This window comes from Myripristis murdjan, chromosome 24, assembly GCF_902150065.1.
Source record: "Myripristis murdjan chromosome 24, fMyrMur1.1, whole genome shotgun sequence".
Lineage (NCBI taxonomy): Eukaryota > Metazoa > Chordata > Actinopteri > Holocentriformes > Holocentridae > Myripristis > Myripristis murdjan.
The window spans coordinates 26,874,419-26,895,271 of NC_044003.1; the positions used below are offsets into that span (position 1 = coordinate 26,874,419).

Sequence of the window (20,853 nt, forward strand, 5' to 3'; positions counted from 1 at the left end):
TGTCTCTGTCAAAATTCTTTAAGACAAAACTTGTTCACGTACAATGTCGACATACATCAAAACCAGCCAGCTGTGATTTGAATGGGATAGACCGTTATACTCACTTTCTGTGGGATAAACAAGCCTTCTTCATAACCTGCCACTGAAAAACTGCTCCTCTCACTCACAAGTCCTACTCACGATGACCCGGACTGTGTCATCACACAGGTAAGAGACTGTAACACTGTCCTAACCATAGATATATAAACGTTTCTATATCTATGGTCCTAACTGCCGCTGTGCCGCACAGACTACAGAAAAGAAAGAAAGAAAGAAAGAAAAAAAAAACAAACAAGTTCTTCTTCTATTTTCATAGCAGTTCCGAGCGTTTTGCCGCCACCTGCTGGAGTGGAGTAAGAACTCTGGATTCCCAATGAGAAACACGAGGTGGCCCATCTGCCCAGCTGGTTTACTTGATGCATGTCTTTGCTCTTGTTGAATCCAAAATTAATAATTAAAAATAATAACTAAATAAATGAATAAACAAACTATTGTGATTGTACTGAATTCACTGAAATAAGCTGGTCTGGAGATGATTTACTAGAGGACAGATTTTCAGGGGAAAGTCTTATATTTGGACCAACAGTAATTTCTAAGCATTTATAAGCATTTATAAGAAGTGACACGGCAGAGTCCAGAATGGCACTAATTAACATTGACATTCTCTGAAGAGAATTTCAGTTCATATTGGCATATAGCTAGAAATACTGCCCCAATAAAACCACATGACGGCCAAATGGACACCAGCTCTGGTAAATCTAAAGAATTATACATTGAATTCATTTTAAAACATTGTAAACTGAATGAATTAGATGAACTGAACACACTGAAGTGTATGTTTGTCAACCACAGCACCACAACTCATGGGGGGTAGTTGGTTGGTTGTTCATTTCTAAATCACCTAATACATATTTTCTCCATCATGTTCTGTTGAAAACAGTGATATTGGTATGCTACATGCTGCTTTGCTGTATGTAAATATATCTGTCACAGGCCAGTGTCAGCCGACTATTATACTGGTCAGTCACAAACTAAACACAATATAATGTGCATAGGCCAGTTGTTCAAAGGTAATCTGATTAGATTGGATCAAATCTTGAAAATGTGTTGATTAAAAGGAAAAGGAGTCTGAAATTGAATTTGATCACGTAATGCAGTCCTGTTTTTTTCTGGATCAATCTTCACTCTTGTTTTGTTCAAAATGTTTCAGTAGGATCTGGATAAATTTGATCCATAAAAACAGGATTATCCTGATCCCAACAGAGGGTAGGATTTCAAGGTGGATTTCAGGAAGAAAATGTAGTCAAACTTTGAAATTGGTCAAATGATACAACATTTGGATCCTTTAGTATATACTTATATATATATTTCGCATTTGACTTGTTTTACCCTTACAGTGATAAAGTAAACAAAGTAGACATAGGTTACCAATTCAGTAAAGTAAAAAGAAAATAGAAATAAAAATGATCTTGTCCCCATGACATAACACCCCAAACAGCTTTTAATAACAAAGATAATATATTAAATTTTTCTGTCTTTCATCACTGTATAATAATTTAAAACAAACAATTATCAAAGATTAACCTGTCAGATATAATTTTAAACAACATTTATTCTGGATCTCAGCCCTGTTATTGAAGAAAAACCTGGAACTTCACTGGTAGAGCCAGCAGTCACAGGAGCTCAGAAAAGAGGCTTGAAGTATTTTTTGCCAAATAATAATGACGATACCTATGAATCACTTATTGAACGAGAAACTGAAAGAGCAGAAACACAGATACTCCTGGCACAGGAACAAATCAAGCTGACAAAACTGCTGCAAACCAAAGAAAAACTTCCGATCCAGTTCCTAAAAGCAGGGCTTGGAAATGCTGGTCTCTCCTCAAGTTAAGAAGAACCCTGAACATTATTTTGTTTATTACTGGACATTTAGCTTTCTTTCCCTTTTTTTTCAATTTAAGAAATTTTCAAAATATGCACAATGTATTTGTTAATGTATAGTTGGTGAGGGGTAAAGTGAGGGGTCGTAAAGGAAATTATAAATGGAAGTGTACATTTATTTTTGTGTTTTGTCTCAAAATAATGAAGACTTAAAATGTCCCCGTTGGCTGTTCTACCTGTTATTCTTTACATTGCTGGCAGCCTACATTGTGATATGTTGTCCCATTTAAAGCACTGGTAATCCAGATTTGGTAACCTTGAAAACTGTGTATCTGGATCAGGGTGATCCAATCCATTGTTGCTTCAAAAAAACAGCAGAAAGGTTAGACGGATTACCTGATCCTGGATAGCAAAAAAACAGATTTCCAAAACCGGATAATTTTAATCTGGATTAAATTTTTTGAACAACTGGCCCCATGTGATCAGTGTGATCAAGCCTACACTGGCACTGGGTAATGGCTGCAGTGATGAAAACTACATGCTGATAGAAATGCTCCTGTGCTTCCAGGATAAAAATCTTCCTGGCTCTGAGGCTGCTTTCCCTCTGTCTGGGGAGTTAGCAACGTCCAAATCAGCTTCTGAGGCAGTGAAGGAAAGGAGGAGATTGTGAAGGAAAGTAACTGGCATTCACAGCCCAATAACTTCAAGCAGCTCAATGATCTTAAAATCAAGCCAGTAAGATCAGATTTATAGTAACAATAACAGTAAATTATGACAGGCAAACAGCCCTATCCCACAATGATGGACATTTTAGGGTCTCCGGTTCTGTAACATCAGAGCAAGACTTAAACATTTTTATCTACTGGCACCATCAGATTTCTATGTACCACGGTCGGTTCTACGCAGGGGCAAGAGGGGGCCTGGCCCCCTCAAATAAATGTTGTGCCCCCTCAAACTAAATCCCCCAAAATATATATTTCATATATTTTTATTATCTCATGCCTCTCTCCTCCGCTCCACTTCTTAATGTCTTGCTTGCCATCTCAAATATAAAATATATCAAGTTGTTTCTCATGTCATGTTTCACGCCTCCACTTCATCTCCCCTTTTCGCTCTGCTCAGTGTATCGGCCTGCTGCCGGCTCGTTGTGAGGGACAGCTGTCTGCAGTGAGCAGAGACTCTATAACCGTCACGTTAAAAGACGTTGACGTTAACCTTTACACTAGTGAACGTTAACTGGTGAATTTCCCAGTAAAGTTTATATGAAAATTGTGATATAGCCTCCATGTAATTATTTTTATTACTTATTAATTATTCAATCTGATTAGAAGTTGAAAGACTGTGTACTTATCATTAACCCCCCCCCCCCCCCAAAAAAAAATTAAAGCTAATTAATTGTGCCATTTTAAATGTCCCTAAAATGTTGTGAAACGCCTCTAAAATACTTTTAATTATCACATTTTTTTAATGGTCTCTCATGTGTGTTTTCCTCTCCTACAGAGTGTCAGCTCTGTATAGCAGGCAGCTGGTAGCCAGGCTGAAGTGATATGTGATATGATCAGTCCAGTCCAGGAAAATCCTTTCACACCGTAATGTTCTCCTCACTATTTGGACTTGTCGTTAAAGGAGATCCTCAGTGATTGGGCAGGCTACGTTTTGGCAAACAGCTGATTGGCCAGGGGGCGGTGCTTCATGTAGGATTCAATCCTATCCTGAAAGCTAGCCTGTCCCGGAGCAGGCTAGCTTTCAGGACAGGATTAGGACAGGTTTCCTGTCCCGATCAGAGGTGAGCCAGCTTTGTGATACAGAAAATCCGGAGTTGAGCCTGAAGTTATCTCACTAACCCCTTAATCCCGCTTCGTGATACAGGCCTCTGGTCAAAGCCACAGCTGATCGGCACAACAAGGGAAGAGCACAGCTTACAGTAAGGCAAGACCGCTAGGACAAACTTAAAAAAAGGCAATTTGTAATTGTGCAAGAAAGCTGAAAAGGCTCTCTTAGAGCTCATAGACAGTGTTTTGCAGGTTAATAGGCCGATGTTTTATTATTTTCATCTTATAAAAATAAAAGTATTTTAAAATATAAAAAAACTTTACAAAAATGTTCATTTTGGTACATCACCAGCTATTCTAGCCTAGGCTATATCTGTTCTATTTGTTGATGTTGACAAAATGCTGGATATTTTTTCAGTTGGACATGTTTTTGACATGCCTAATGGTCTCATCCAGTAGACCTAAGTAACTGTTAAGTTGTTTGTTTTGTCTAGGCAAATAGCCTTTGTTTTATTCCTTTAATTTTATTTAAAAAAATAATAATAATAAAAAAAAATAAAATAAAATAAAATAAAAAAAAAAAAACACTAAACAAAATATCCCCCTAAGGGTATTATAAAAATAAAAAATACAAAAACATCCTCCTGAGGGATTGCCACCTTATCGTGGTCAGGAGGTTTGAGTGCCTCAGTGACCCTAAGAGCTATACCAAAAGAAACTAATCTTCATAGGGACACCCAAGTTGGGCAGGTCTTAGGGTAGAGGCCTGACAAATTGCAATCAGTTTAGGTTGAGGGTAGGACATACACCTAACACCTAACAGCAACCCAAGTTCATGAAATAAATATGGTTAGTCTAACAACAATAACTGCAATAAAACAAGTGCCAAACATTTGAGACCACAGTACTTTACAAGGCACTTGCTCAGTGTACCCGCATCCTAGTGAGTGAATTTGTCCGTTAGACATGGTAAAAGGTGCTGGAGCACAATACCCCCTCAAGATTTGTGGCTGCCCCCTCATACATGCCTGACTAGACCCGGCCCTGCTATGTACTGACTGAATTTCAATTATCTAATAATTTAAAAAAAATTGCACCATCTTAATATTCTGTGCATTCTGAAATGTGCATTAGGATCACAATCAGTGTTACAAAGAAACTGGATACATTAGTTGCTCTAACATCTTTATGTTGAGTTGTGTTTTAGACAAAAGGACCGTGTTGACTGTTCAAGTGAACACAAAGGACAGAGAAAAGAAATGTTTTCACCAAAAATTTATATAAAATGTACTGAAAAAGTGATCGCAATAAACATTAGCAGGAGATGGAAATCCAAGGTAACACTGTTCAGTGTAAACATTCTAATATTTCAGTCGCTGACATATTAAGATTTACATTACAGCTTCATGGAATTCCAGAAACCATCACATTTCCTATTCTCTTAAAAATGACCGACAAGAGAAAAAAGAGAAAAAAGAAAAAAAAGTCAGTCAAAAATTAAACAATATTGTATCATAGAAATTATACCACTAAAAAGTTTTTTCTTCGATGCAGAATGGACAGTCCAGCAAATATATTGATACACACCTGGCAATGAATAAAAAAATACATTTTCTACAGTGGCCCAGAGAGCACGGTTGGAACTGATGATTTTTTCTTAATTTGCTTGTGATTTGTCTGTTTGAATGCGTTTTCTTATTATGCAGTGTTGTCTCCTCTGTGTTTTTAGTAAATATTTTAAGTCCCAAAGACAATGCAACATCCATCTTTTGCTGTGCTTGTTTGAAAGCTTTAAGGCATTTCTCGAGAGTTTCAGTTTTAGTAATGCCACCGCCTCATCGTGTGTGTCACGTACCATATAAAGTCAAGATTTTAACGTTCACCAACCATCAACTGCCTCTGATATGATCCATTTGAAAATATTAGGATCCTCTTCTTGCTTAATTTCCACTTTCATGTCTGGCTGTGATGCATCTCCATAGTGCCAACCAGACTCTCCTCGGTCATCACTGGTCAATTTCCTCTCAGTTTCTTGAAACATGGTTTTAATATCATATCCATTTAGTCCTGGTGGTGCATCTGGGGCCAGATGTTTCTGGTCTTCATTGTTGAATTCTGTTCCATCAAAGGTGCAATATGGATCATATTTTTCTTCTTTAATCTCTCTGTTAGATGATCCATCTAGAGGGGCTTCCTCAGCCTCGGTTTTAATGGGGTCTGCATAAATCAAACTAGTGAGGTCTGCTGAAGACTGGGTGCCCTTATCCACTTTATCACATTCACTGTCTGGTTTCTCAAGAGAAAGCTTTTCATTTTTCTTTGTTTTACTGGCAGATTTCCCTGAGGCTTGGTGGCAGAAAACAAAAGGTAATGTAAAAACTTTCTCTGCTGTCGTCGGATTTTTTTGATAACCTCTCACCATGGTTTTGATGTTACTTGCAATGGCCAAGGAAAATTCCCAGCGTCTGTGATTTTGTGAGCTGAGATCAAAGTTATAGTCAAAGATCTCATACAGTACAGATGGCATGTATTCCCCAACTCTCTTGGCTGCATATTTATAGATCTCACATACCACAGCCCTCGTCAATAACTTCAAATCCAACTTTGCTTTGGCTGCTGATTTGGATCTCACATCAAGGTCCAGACCAATTTTGTTGCAAAGGGGAGTGGATACTCCCACTCTGACTACACGTTCATTTGTTCCTTTCGGACACATCTCTTCATTTGTCAAAGAGGAACTCGCCTTCTTTTGTTGCAGCGCTACCTTCCGTTTTATTGCCATTTTCTTGAATTCTTGACATTTTGGTGTGAGAGAGGCACTTTTCCACTTATCAGGATCATTAGATTTTCTTGACTGAAAGGAAAAAACTTTATTGCACCAAGCAACCCATGAATGACTATGTTTCAAGCTGAAAAAGAATTGGCAGGAAGGATTAAGCTCTCTGCTGTACATGCCAAGACTGAAATTGTGTTCAAGGATACTATTGAATATTTCCACTCTGGTTCCACATATCTGCCTTGCAAAAGAAACCACTTCTTTCATAACCTCATATGTCAATAAATGCAACCCAAGTTTCTCCCTTGGCTGATCCTCATCCACACACAGGCTCAGGCCGATCTTCTTGCAGTGTCGGAAAGAGTTCATTCCTTCTCCAAATGTTGTTGGGAGGGTAGAGGACAGAGTCCCTGCAGGTTTTTTTGCTGTATCATGTGCATCACTTAAGACCGTGTCCATCTTGGCATGTGGATTTGGATGGTTTCTGTTTTGATCACATTTTGGGCAAAACACATAGTCTGACAAATCAATAATGCTCAAATCAGGGAACTCAAAAACCTTATTCCTCATACGAGAGAGTTTTGCGCATCGGCCCATCGTTTTAAATTTAATCAGAGTTTGATGTGCAAATGCACGGCGCTCAAGGACACTCATCAAACCAAGATCAAAATTATACTCCAGTATCTCTGTAATGAAATATTGGTGGGATGCTAAAATCTCTCCTGCAAATTTGGCAATTTCAACCATCACACCATTTGTTAACAAATCTCTGTCAAGATTTTGTCTCAGGCCACATCCGACATTGAAATCTATGCCGATTTTCTTGCACCTGGAAAAAGAGTAAAATGGACAGTCCTCCAGATGAGTCACTGAAAGGATTTCCTGAGAGCGCCTGGTGCGCAATGTCCACAAAGTTTTCTCTTGTTCATTTAATTTCTGCGGAGTCTCAGTGCAGCTGTCTAAATGATCTGTGATTTTTGTCTGTGAATGAACAGTGCTACCTGAATCTGACGTGAGCTCACTGTCTTCCTCTGGTCTTATTGGTGCAGGGTAAAATGCGTGTGGCGGCTTATAGGTTGTTGAACAGCTTGCTAGATTCTTTTGCTCCACTATCCTAGGGATTTGTTCAAGAATGTATCTGGCAGTGTCACTTTCTCCATTTTGCAAATCAAGATCATAGTTGTGATCAAGAACATCAATGATGATCTGCTCAAATGTTCCACATAACATTTTTGCAAAGTTTGTCACTTCAATCATTGCTCCTTTGGTCAAGACAATGAAATCCAGTTTCTTGTGTGTTTGGTGTTTTTTGACATGCAGCTTCAGACCAATTTCCATGCAGTGCGGATAAAGGTCCACTTGTTGCTCTGGAACAAGTTCATTACAATTTGTAGAAGGCACAGGAGCAACAGCATTCACTTCCATTGTAGAAACACTGCTTATTTCAGGATTAACACTCATACCGCAGCTGTAGTGATGTGCAGGATTAGCTGTTAATTTGTTAAGCTTATCAACTGGAAGTTCAAAAGCTTCTTTTGAGAATCTGACCTCATCTTCACATTGTGTCAGCTGTCTTACTCGATGCATAGTTTCACACGCAAAAGCATGCCTATGCTGTTCACTGATGAATCTCAAATCAAAATTGTGCTCGAGAATCTCCATGATGAATTCTTGTTGGGACGAATTCATTGCTACTGCAAATTTACAAACTTCAAGCAACACACAATTTGTCAGTGACTGAGCATCAAGCTTCTGTTTAACCCCAGATCCAACATTGAAGTCTAAGCCAAGTCTCTTGCATACAGTCAATCTACAATAATCCTTTGAAGACCTGAGGATTTCATTCACAAGATGAGTACGCAGCTTCCACATCAGTTGTTCTGCTCCTGTTTCCTTCTGTTCCATGGTGTCACTGTCATCAAGGTCTTTGACATTCATTATAGTCTGTGTTTGGCCTTGACCTTCAGATTGCCCTCCATCAGAACAAGTAGCCAAAGCCGGGCTGTGATCTGGGCTTAAAGACAAACGAGCTGATGAGCAGTCAGTGGGGTTGAGGAAAGTCTCCTCCTGTACATCCAGAGATCTCATCTCTGACTCTCTTGGTATGTTCAAGCTTGGAGAACCACTCTCATTTTGCATGCTTTCTTGATAACGACTATTTTCTGAGTCTGCAGCATTATCTGACTCCAGGTCAGAGTCTTCTAGTGGACACATGTAAGAATGTACATCACCAAGACCCTGGTCCTGCTGTGCAGTTTGAATGGTAGGCACATCAGTCCCATTTATTTCACTTTCATCTCTGATGGAATCCTCTGAGTCGCTGGAACTGAAAACAAAAGGTAACTCAAAGACTTCCTCTGCTTTGTCCAGATTTCTTTGATAAGACTTCACCATGGCAGTGACTTTCTGTGTGACGGCTAAGGAAAATTTCCAGCACCTGTGATTTTGTGAACTGAGATCAAAGTTATAGCTAAGGATGTCATATAGGACAGATTGGATGTAATCTCCTCCTCTGGTAGCCACGTATTTATGTATCTCAAATACTACAGCCCTCGTCAATAACTTCAAATCCAGTTTTGCTTTGGCTGCTGATTTGGATTCCACATCAAGGTCCAGACCAATTTTCTTGCACAGAGGAAAGCAGTTTCCTTCACTGTCTTGATGATTCTTTGTTGCTATGATACCCATCTCTGCTTTTCTCAAAGAGGAATTCTCCTTCTTTCGTTGCAGAGCCAACTGCCGATCTTCTGTTGTTTTCTTCCATTCCTGACATTTCTGCATAAAATAAACATTTTTCCACTTTTCAGAAGGTTTTCTTTTGCTTGTGCTAAATGAGAAAACTTCACTCAACCAAGCAAGTCCTTGATGCCTTTGGTTAAATTTTGTGAAAAAGTAGGAAGGATTGCTCTCTCTAATGTGTATGCAAAGACTGAAATTGTGTTCAAGGATATCACAAACAATCTGCCATCTGAATCCAGACAATTTCAGTGCAAAAGAGGCCACTTCTCTCATAACCCCATGTGTCAATAAATGCAACCCCATTTTCTCCCTCAGCTGGTCCTCATCCACACACAGGCTGAGGCCGATCTTCTTGCAGTGGGGGTAAGGGTTCATTCCTGCTCCCTCTGTTCTTGGGAGGGTTGAGGACAGACTCCAGGTACGTCTTTGTGCTGTATCCATCTTGGCATGTGGACTTGGATGATGCGTGACATCAGATTGAGATTCATCCTGTCTATGAAGTTTAAGATCTCTGTCTTGATCACATTTTGGGCAATACACAGCTTTTATATAGTGTGACAAATCAATACGGCTGAGGTCAGGGAGCTTGTAGATCTTTTTCCCGTAGTATTTTGTTTCTGGTCTGCAATTGGATTGAAGTCTTGCCATAGTTTGATGTGCAAAGGCATGACGTTCAAGGTCACTTTTTAAACCAAGATCAAAATTGTACTCCAGTATCTCTCGGATGAAATGCCTTTGGGATTTTTGCACTGCTGTTGCAAAATTGGCAATTTCCACCATTACACCATTTGTCAGTAATTTTGGGTCAAGATTTTGTCTCAGGCCAGATCCGACATTGAAATCTATGCCGATTTTCTTGCACCTGGAAAAAGAGTAAAATGGACAGTCCTCCAGATGAGGCACTGAAAGGATTTCCTGAGAACGGCTGGTGCGTAATTTCCACAAAGTTTTCTCTTGCTCATTAAATTTCTGCGGAGTCTCAGTGCAGCTGTCTAAATGATCTGTGATTTTTGTCTGTGAAGGAACAGTGCTACCTGAATCTGACTTGGGCTCACTGTGTTCATCTGGTCTCTCTGGCGCAGGGTGTGGCTGCTTAAAGGTTTTTGAACAGCGTACTCGATTATTTTGCTCCACTATCCTAGGGATTTGTTCAAGAATGTATCTGGCAGTGTCACTTTCTCCATTTTGCAAATCAAGATCATAGTTGTGATCAAGGACATCAATGATGATCTGCTCAAATGTTCCACATAACATTTTTGCAAAGTTTGTCACTTCAATCATCGCTCCCTTGGTCAAGACATGGAAATCCAGTTTCTTGTGTGTTTGGTGTTTTTTGACATGCAGCTTCAGACCGATTTCCATGCAGTGCGGATAAAGGTCCACTTGTTGCTCTGGAAAAAGTTCATTACAATTTGTAGGAGGCACAGGAGCAACCGCATTCACTTCCATTGTAGAAACACTGCTTATTTCAGGATTAACACTCATATCGCAGCTGTAGTGATGTGCAGGATTAGTTGTTAATTTGTTAAACTTATCAACAGGAAGTTCAAAAGCTTCTTTTAACAATCTGACCTCATCTCCACATTGTGTCAGCTGTCTTACTCGATGCATAGTTTCACATGCAAAAGCATGCCTATGCTGTCCACTGATGAATCTCAAGTCAAAATTGAACTCGAGAATCTCCATGATTAATTCTTGTTGGGACGAATTCATTGCTACTGCAAATTTAGCAAGTTGATGCAATGTACAATTTGTCAGTGACTGAGCATTGCGCTTCTGTTTAACCCCAGATCCAACATTGAAGTCTAAGCCAAGTCTCTTACAACTGGGGTATCTACAATAATCCTTTGCTGACCTGAGGAGGATTTCATTCACATGATGAGTACGCAGCTTCCACATCAGTTGTTCTGTTCCTGTTTCCTTCTGTTCCATGGTGTCACTGTCATCAAGGTCTTTGACATTCGTTGTAGTCTGTGTTGGGCCTTGACCTACAGATTGTCCTCCATCAGAACAAGTGGCCAAAGCCTGGCTGAGATCTGGGCTTAAAGCCAAACGAGCTGTTGAGCAGTCAGTGGGGCTGAGGAAAGTCTCCTCCTGTACATCTAGAGATCTCATCTCTGACTCTCTTGGAATGTTCAGGCTTGGAGAACCACTCTTATTTTGCATGCTTTCTTGATAACGACTATTTTCTGAGTCTGCATCATCATCTGACTCCAGGTCCATGTTTTCTGTCTGCTTACTCTTTATGTCAGACTGCCTTCTTTTCATTACTTCCTTGCGGTGATATTTTGGTGCAGGACCTTCAATGTTTTCTGTGTTACTGGGTAATGTTTCTTCTCTTTTTCTTTTAGAGGGATTTACATGAGATGAAAAAAAATTCATTTCGAGCATTGCTCCTTTACTCTTTGTAATTTGTGCTTTCGTTGCCAGAAGGAGGTTCAAGTTCCTAAATGCTTCATCTCTAGCATCCAGACTTGCAAAATCAAGTTCAAAATTATGCTCCAACACATCAAAAATAATTTCTCTGCTGAATCCACACAATATTCTGGCAAAATGCTCTATTTCTAGCATCACACCATTTGTCAACAAACCCATGTCTAGGGTTTGCATGGATCCATAGCCAAGGTCAAGACCAATTTCTTTACAGAACGGGTAGGAGTGGGGAAAAATGTCTTCTTTTGATTCACGTAGAGATATGCCTTCATCTCCTTGTTCAGCTTCAGCAGCGCACAGTCTGTCCAGCTCCCTGGGGACGCTCTCAGCAGCATCATTATGATCAGCAGTTGCCAGACTCCAATCAGTGTTGTAGATATCTGAAGATTTTGGATTAGACATTTGAGTCAGAGAGCCGTGGTTATGCCCTGCCATGGATGATGTGTCAGGAAGGCTGAAAAGCTCATGTTTGTCTATCCATGGTCTTTTCATTAATTGCTTTACTTTAGCCAGAGTTCTGGTACAAAAATCACTTCGCTGTTGTTCGCTCTCCAGTCCAATATGAAAATTGTTCTCCAAGACATCAATGATGAACTGTCTTTTACTTTTGTTTACCAAATTAGCAAAGTCATACACTTCATACACAATCCCATTGGTCAACAACTGTAAATCTAGTTTTTGCTTTCTTTGGGATGCTGCATTAAAATCTAGTCCTATTTTTTTGCAGTGATAGAATGGATCTTCATCAGTTGAAGATCTCATTGCATACATGATGCGCAGCTGCCATAGCTTGCTGAAATCCATCCTCTATTTTTTCGACCTTTGAAATTTACATTGAAGAAATATTCAAATTCATTGCTGTCCATCACATGGTAGAAATCCCCCCACCGTCTCGTGTTTTCCCAATGGTCTCCAGTGATGAAGTCTAGGAAGGAAAAACAGCAATCTGAGTACTGTCACATTTCAAATAGCATTTCAAAGTCACAAAAACTGCATTTCTACCCTTCTACCCAACTACCCTTCACCCATGAATCAAAATGTTTAATAAATACGGATAAGCATTATCTTTTCAAGAAAGGCACAGAGCACTTTCTGCAGTGTGAGACAGGCAGTACTCTAATGCTATTTTACAATGGAAAATGTAAGAACGGCTCAGAAATCTTGAAAAATCTAATGTAAGTGGCAAAAATTCTCTCCTACATATGAATGGGTGACCTGGTGCTTCACAACACTACAAACTAAGTTAACGATACGGTTAAACACAAAAGGAAAAACAATCTGGTTCTCTGCTGGAAAAAGGTAGTTTGCCCTCTCTGAGTTGGAATCTTTGTTCCAACCCTCACCTCACCAGAAACCCCAGGGCAGACCTGGGACATGTTGTGGGGATTATGTATCCAGGCCTTGAAAGGCCTGGATGCCCCTGGAGGAGTTGGTGGATGTGGCTCAGAAATCTTGAAAATCTTGAAAAGACCATCTTGGCTGACCTCAGGCTGCTGCTGCTGCGAGCCGCTCCCAGATGAGCACCACAAAATTAAATTTTTGAATTACACAAACATTTTGGAGGGTGGGGACAATATTAATAAGTTGCTTAATATCCTTCACATTTGTACTTATTGATTCATCTATATTAATAGAAAATTGAACAAACTAAGGAGTCCTGTTTTCCATTTTAACAAATAATATGATGTTACAACATAACATTTGTTTAATAGAATACAACGATTTGTTACAGTGGCAGTAGTGCTTGAAACACCTGTGTTCATTTGACTTGGACTGGGAACACACTCATCTTTGTGTTGATGAGTCAACTTGAGCGTCCTATCAGGGGGAGGGGAGGCCGTTAGAACCAGGGGGCTACCGCTCTGGTCGTCACTCGTACCCACGGCTCTAGTGCTTGGAACGCCTGTGTGGGTATCCATTTGACTTGGACCGGAGGAGTGCAAACACACTCATCTTTGCCACTGATGGTCGACTCAGGCTGTGGTACAATGCGTTTAAAAATTGCTGATAGTTTCGTCTATTTTTCAGGAGGCTGAAGCCGACAGGGCATGAATTATTTATTTCACTTACGTACGGATACAAGTATGAGTCTCCTCTGTTCTCCTGTCTCTGTCTGCTTGTGAATGTGTGCGCACGTGTGTGACTATTGTGTGATTAGAGCGGACTCCCGCCCTCCTTCTCACAAGACAGCAGAGCACATTCCGACAAGAAATTATATAAATTAGATTATTAACCAACCTGAACGTATTTAGTTTATTTGATAAAAATGCGGTCTAGACATATGCTATAGAAATGTGACATTAAATTATTTCTGTTGTGATCTTATTATTTTTTTAATTTTGAAAATTAACTAAATTAAATTAAATTCATTTAGCGTGACTTTCAGGTGAGGTGGTAGGCTCTGTTGGTGAGGCGTTGCGCCCCACCAATAGAATGAGGGGAAACACTGCAATACATGGCGGTCCTTTCTTTTCTTTTTTTTTCTTCACCTGCTGATTCTTTCTCTGAACTGTCATCAGAAATTAGGGATTCTGGTGGCACAGGAGGGTCTGACTGATCAATTCTATGGAAAAATTAATGGATAGTTTGTGTCATTGTCACAAAGCACCAAGCAAGGGGGCTTACAGCCCAGACACAGGTACAGGACATCCTGCACAGAAATGTCACCATTATGTTGTTTTGGTGAAAATAACCTCGCAGTAGCTTTCCACTCTAACCTCTCTCACCTACACACCCAAATTCTGGCTGCGTCCTGGTGTTCCATGTGATATATGATGATTGAAAAATGAGGGCATATTTCCAAGTTGCACTGATGCTCCTAGCTCTAAGATTTAGTGGCACTGTCTCCAGTGTCTGGCGGAGATAAAATAGAATCCACTTTCACTGATATTATACACCCTGCATTCTTGAAAAATACATGTAACCCACATAAACCCTGATTTCCTTTGTTCGCAATGAAACAAACTGATGATGAAACAAAAAAGATAGCCAGCAGTTTAAAGCAATAAAAGAACAACACATTTTACATACCTCCCCAACTCAGGGTCGTGGAGGTCTTGAGATCTCAGCACACAGTTGGTGGAAGGTAGGAAAACAGCCTGGACAGGTGAAACAAAACAACACATAAACAGCCTGTCAGTTTAGAAACCAGGTCACTAATAAGAATAAGTAAACAGATGAAGACCCACAGAGGTGTGGAGAGCGATGAGGAGAGATGGGAGACAGAGAGAGAGAGGATCAGAGATGGTCGAGCAACACAGACAGTGAATGGAGAGACAGCAGCTGTAGGGGCCATTAAGCCGGATACTCAGCTGAAATGAGGATGCAGTATGGATGAAGTACTTTTGACGAGTATGAGTATTATCCGAGTAATATGAGTCAATATCTGTGCTCGTGATGAATGAAAATCCTCATTGGGTAGCTGACTGTGTCCACGTTGTGTGGCAGGCCAGTCACACACAGCGCCCCTCCCCTACATACACACACACACACACACACAGCCACTGAACCACTCACACACACACAGCAACAACATCTCTCTCGTGACAGCTCATGTGGCATCTCTCTTCAGTAGCGGTCAGGTTTTTTTCAGCTCGCTCTTACAGTTTGTAATCACTGATAGTCAGTAGAGTTGCTGCTAAACTTGATTGGTAACAGACGCAGCGCTTTTGAGTAGACAGGCTGAATGCGACTCGTGTCACGTCTCTCACTGCCGACACACCGCTCGGGGTTTTTTTTAATTTTATTTTGGTTGCATGCACTAAGAGTCTGACACATTGTCACTGTAATTCATAAAAAAATAAATGTAGCAGTAGTATAAATATTACAAATTAAGCTTTATCTATATATCTATATCTATCTATCTGGGACATTCCATGTCAGATCATCAAATGGGTGTCATTGAGTAAGTTTACATGCATACCATATTCCTGTTTTAACTAGAATATTCGCAATATTCCGGTTGCGCACGTGTCATGTAAACGCGCACCGAACCCAAGTAAGGTCATATTCCGGTTGGAGAAAATTCCGAATAAGACCCCTGGCATATGCCTGTTCCAACCCGAATATTGAGGCATGTAAACACCTTAGTCGGAAAAGGCCCCGAACCGGAATATTCAGTCATGACTGCGCATGCTCGATTTGCAAGGAATTCTGGGCGTCTTTGTTGCTATGGTTACTGCAAGGAAACCCATAGACATAATATACGTATATTACGTCTATGGGGAAAACGACATGGCGCACACTACAGCATGGCGAAAAGCAACAAGAGCCAGGAGTCTGCAGTCTGCCTTCAGCTAATGAAAGACTTAAATATCATGGAGTATATGGGAGAAAAAACAGAAATAGTGACAGAAGAAGCAAAACACTTCTTCTTCTGTATTTCCGGCAGACCAGACACCTATAAGCGTACTGCTGCTCCCCGCGGCTGAGTGTCGCATTACGTAAGAGAGTGGAATACGCCGAAACACGGGAATATGCCAAGTAACATGTAAACAGAATATTCCAGTTGCCACAGCGCAGTTACCTTAACCGGAATATTCAGCCGAACCAGAATATGGTGTGCATGTAAACATAGTTACTGTGGCGACTCAGATTTCAATGACATTGATCCCATAGTTAGAAAACCATGTTTTATGAACACTTTTCAAATTTCACCCACTTTGGACAAAAAATAGATTTTTGGCAAATTTTCAAAGTGGGGTACTGTCTTACAAATGTTGACTTTGTTTGACATGCATCATATGTCGATTTGCATTTTGGCACACCTTCAATGTGCTATAACTTTATTAATTTTCATCCTATAGCAGTGAAACTTCACATATTTATAAAATGAAAGGTGCTAAATCAGATTTTGTTGTTGCTTTCTGTCTAAAATATAAGCTTTTGGAGCTACTGAGGACCAAACTTTGAATTTTTTTCAGGCTGTGCCTTATTGGGAACACTCTCTCAGAACCAAGATATGTCACAAGGTTAGATCTAGTATATTTAAATTATTTATTTCCACCCCTAAAACTAAAATAATTAAAAAGAATGTCTGGATTAAGAACCCATTCCAGTTACTGGATAAAACACCACTGTGTTGATTTTCTGTATAATGGGTTAGGAATTTTGGATTATGTCATAACAGTTGCCAGGCCTCAGTTCATTGTCACTTTCATTTTGTGGCAGTTAGATTTTCTGGTTCAGGACAGAAGATGTGTCCATCTTGTGTCAAACAAGCCAACAGTTCCTCAGCTTTGGTGGATATGACAGAAGAAGGCACCTATGCCTTGCGTTTTGATAGGTGATATACCAAGGGGTGCAAGACTTTCATTAAGTTGGGCTCTAGTACAAGCCACATCTTCAGATGGTGAGTACTCATCTGAATCTTCTCTTGTATCCACCAAAGCTGAGGTACTGTTGGCTTGTTTGACACAAGATGGACACATCTTCTGTCCTGGTTTGACCTTGAGCTTTCTTGCAAGGTCTTCAGAAACAAGTTGTAATGAAGCTTTAACCACTTTCTTGCATGCGCGCGGGAACTAATCTTCGCCAGGGGGTGCTGCAAATGAGGGTAAAATGAAGGAAAAGTCATGATGTCACTAAATCTTTTTGTGGTGGTAGTTAAGGTGTCAGTGGAAGACGCATGGAGAAAAATCACTAAAACTCAACATATCTATCGTTTGACATCGGATGAAGACATGCCTCCAGTTTGGAGTTATTTATAACTCACTGAAGTGTGTTGTTTTATTTTCTGGAGGCATGTATTCATCCGGTGTCAAACGACTGAGATGTGTTGAATTGTAATGAGTTTCTTCATACGCCCTCTATTGATTCCAATACAAATGGCACCAAACCGAGATTCAGAGATTCAATGACCTCTCCATCGTTTTACTCTCCTTGGGTCCTGCAAGGGAATGTGCGCACATGAGGATGATGAGGCGACAACACAGGGACGCATTGCCACAGAGGCGCCATGGTTTTGTTGGCGCGGCATGCGTCTGGTGATGCATCTCGGCATGTTTTTCGTTTTCCTTGCATTACGTGCAGTAGATTAATACACGTTTTACTCCCCCTGTCTACATGCTAAGTCCCACTCATGAAGGGACTCAGCTTTCCTTCAAGGTGACGGAAGCCCTTCTCTCTTGCCATGCAGCAAACGAAGCAAAACACACAGTTTAAATCCAACACATAGTGCAGCCAATGCCACTTTGAAAACCATCCAGGCTGAAATGATCGTTCAAATGTTTCTGTCTCAAATTAATGAATTATCTAAACATTTTTAAATATATATGTTTTCACATATATTTGGTTGGGCACTTCATCGTATGCTCATTAAAATGTAAAATTATTTTTCAAATAGTACATTTGTTGTGGTAAAATTAATTGGCATTTATTCCACCCCTCCTCAGCAGGGGGTGCTGCAGCACCTTCAGCACCACCCTTCCCGCGCCCTTGCTTTCTTGTGCCATTGAAAAGGATCACAACACTTTGTTTGCCTGACAGAATACTTTCAAGCAAGGCCTTTTGATGATGCAGACAAATAGATGAAGCAGTTGCTGTGTTCAGGCCCAAGTTACTCCGCCAGGAAACAAGCTTTTGGTCATGTTCTGATAAAGAATCAAATGGTAATAATACAGATTTTCCATTAGTTCAAGTAGTTTGATGACAGTCACCAAAGTCACCAGCAAAATCACAATTATCCAAACCAAAAGACTGTGAGGAAGCCATGAACTCACACAACCAGAAAAACTAACTGAATGCCTTAGTGCAGTCTATTGTACTGATCAATTGCTTAACATGCTCAAACATGCTATAATATTGAAGTCAGCTCACTTTACCATCGAAATTCATCTTCATTTTTCACTGTCATGAAACTTAATTACTGTGTGTTGCACACTAAAGTTGAAAGCTTGTAAATTACATGGATTTTCGATATATTCAAAATGCTGTTAAGTTTACAGTGTTCATAACACATTCACAATATTTGGTTGTTTACTGCACATACAACAGTAGAATATCCACTGAAAATTTGAAATAAATCCAAGGTGTGCCTCTGGAGATATGGGGTCAGATACCTAGACCTCCCGTTTACCATATTATGGCATTATTTTCAACTTTAGCAAGGCAGTAACTGCAATGGGTTCTTAATGCAGATATTCTAATTATTTTAGTTTTAGGAGTGGAAATAAATAATTTAAACATACTAGATCTAACCTTGTGACATATCTTGGTTCTGTGAGAGTGGTCCCAATAAGGCACACATAGAAATGAAAATTGAGGAGGCAAGATAATAATAAAACACAGAAAAACAGAAAATAAATGACATATTCAAAAAGGAGTGAGAACTAGTGCTGGGCGGTATACCGGTTCATACCGAATACCGGTGTTATTTTTTTTTTATGATATGAATTTTTCAGATACCCCAATACCAGTGTGTGTGTGTGTGTGTAGCGCACATAACGTTGGGAGCAGCACGCGGAACGTAGCGCCGCGGGACATCGTTGGAGCGGGGACTGTTTTTGCAGTTGCACTCACTAAGTAGTGGGGACTTAGAAAATGAAGCTGAAGAACTTTTACCAAAAAGAGGAGCTGTGTCGGCTGTTCGGAAGTTCTTCGGCTTCAAAAAATCCGTCTGGCAAAGGCAAAGAAACTTTCCAGGCTACAGCAGCGCACTGACATAGATTGTGTGACAAAGCGAAGAGTTGCCACTCCGGTCTATTTTCACTGGCTAACAGCAGCACACTGGCTTAGCTTGTCTATTCAGAGAAGACGTATCACTTCGGCTTATTTTTCAATCTATGTTATCACGTCTATGACTGCTCAATCATTGGTAGCTGAATTGTTAGGTCTATTTGATAAGTAATTCACATTTTTAAAATAATAATAATAATTTAACATTTTGTTAAATCAGTCAAACCAGTCTGCATATTAATGCAAGTGGCTTTAAATTTGCATAATAAAAAGGTTCTGTATTTTGACTGCAACTGTCATGCATTCTGATTCCTTCACTTAATTAGAATCATAAGTGCCACCTCTTTGCATCATTTTGTGTTGCCATGTAAACCTGTATTAATACTAGGGTGGACAACTTGGACAGCTGTCTGGACATTAATGTCCAGACAGCTGGACAAACCAATTCAGACATAAGATTATAATTAATATGGAACACCATTCATTCCGAAGTCAAATATTGCACATAGCCTACATGATATCCTACAAACATTATGTAATTTACTCATGTTGATTACCGTGGTGTAGAAGAAATCTCCTCGTGAAAAATATTGTCTCCAGATTCCTCAATGAGTCTGCTTGGTGGTTTTATGACAAACTTGCATGACATACTTTGTTCAAAACTATACGTCATCACCATAAGCTTGGCTCGTTTCTCCAGTCTGTCTCTACCGAGCTGAGCTCTGTGCATAATGACGTAATCCATGCCCGGCAGAGCGTCCCGTCGCCATATTTACCACATTAAACTGTATGTGGGTTCATGAGCAACTTCTTAGCTTTCAGGAACAGCTGGAATTTTTTCGATAGAGCAAACTTTACGTAAGTTACGGTATTTACAATATGACATGCGCATTTGTGTTGGCGACGACGCGTTCGGCCTTAAAATTAACCAACAAGATTATTCGGTTAAAGTTCAAGCGATCAACAACCGGTCAAACGGCCACCGGTTAGCATCCCGAGTGTCGACTCCTGTGGTTATAACCTGAGTTGGCTGCCGAGTGAGCCCAGGCAGCTAGCTAGCTGCTCCTGGAGCTGCTAGTCTAGGAGCTGCTAGCTGCACTTCTCAGTCAGTTTTTAATGTGGTTTTACTGTCTTTATTGTGTTGTGTGTGGCTGTTTTTTCTGCTGCTAAGGCACTGTAATTTCCCTGCAGGGATTAATAAAGTTTATATCTATCTATCTATCTATCTATCTAGTCACTCTGGGGTTGTTGCAACAATAATTCTGTATCATAAGCACATTTCAACATTTCGAACATCTGTATCATAAGCACTTTGAACATTTGTCAGTAGAAATGCATAGGTGGCTCATCAAAAAACAAGCAGCTCCCGCAAGTGCTGACACTACCAGCAAGGAGGGAAAAAACATATACATATAAAAAAAGATGTTTCACGATGTCGCATGTCGATATAGATGTTCTTTTTTTCTTTTTCTTTTCAAAAGAGGACACATGCCCACTCAAGCTTGGCATACTGGTAACGCCTCTGCCATATACACATAC

At 40.0% G+C, this 20,853-nt stretch overlaps 2 protein-coding genes across 5 annotated transcripts in view; both read right to left on the reverse strand.

Annotated features, from left to right (window-relative positions):
- The window catches only part of LOC115356499 (uncharacterized), a 42,388-nt gene that overhangs the window by 19,025 nt on the left and 2,510 nt on the right, over positions 1-20,853 (reverse strand). For 2 of the 4 annotated variants that reach the window (XM_030047681.1, XM_030047682.1), the window contains 2 exons: positions 14,671-14,738; positions 4,953-12,565 (listed from right to left, as the gene is read on the reverse strand). In XM_030047681.1, coding sequence (XP_029903541.1) covers positions 5,572-12,444 — 6,873 coding nt within the window. In that variant the 5' untranslated portion in view covers positions 12,445-12,565; positions 14,671-14,738 and the 3' untranslated portion in view covers positions 4,953-5,571. Of the gene's footprint in view, positions 1-4,952; positions 12,566-14,670; positions 14,739-20,853 lie in introns of those variants that run through there. The other 2 variants (XM_030047685.1, XM_030047683.1) reach the window with 2 other exon arrangements.
- Positions 12,506-20,853, reverse strand: part of LOC115355893 (uncharacterized) — a 50,820-nt gene continuing 42,472 nt past the window's right edge. The window contains exons 5-7 of the mRNA XM_030046815.1: positions 14,671-14,738; positions 12,984-13,149; positions 12,506-12,565 (exon numbers count right to left, since the gene is read on the reverse strand). Of these exons, the coding sequence (XP_029902675.1) occupies positions 12,506-12,565; positions 12,984-13,149; positions 14,671-14,738 (294 nt within the window). The remainder of the gene's footprint in view (positions 12,566-12,983; positions 13,150-14,670; positions 14,739-20,853) is intronic.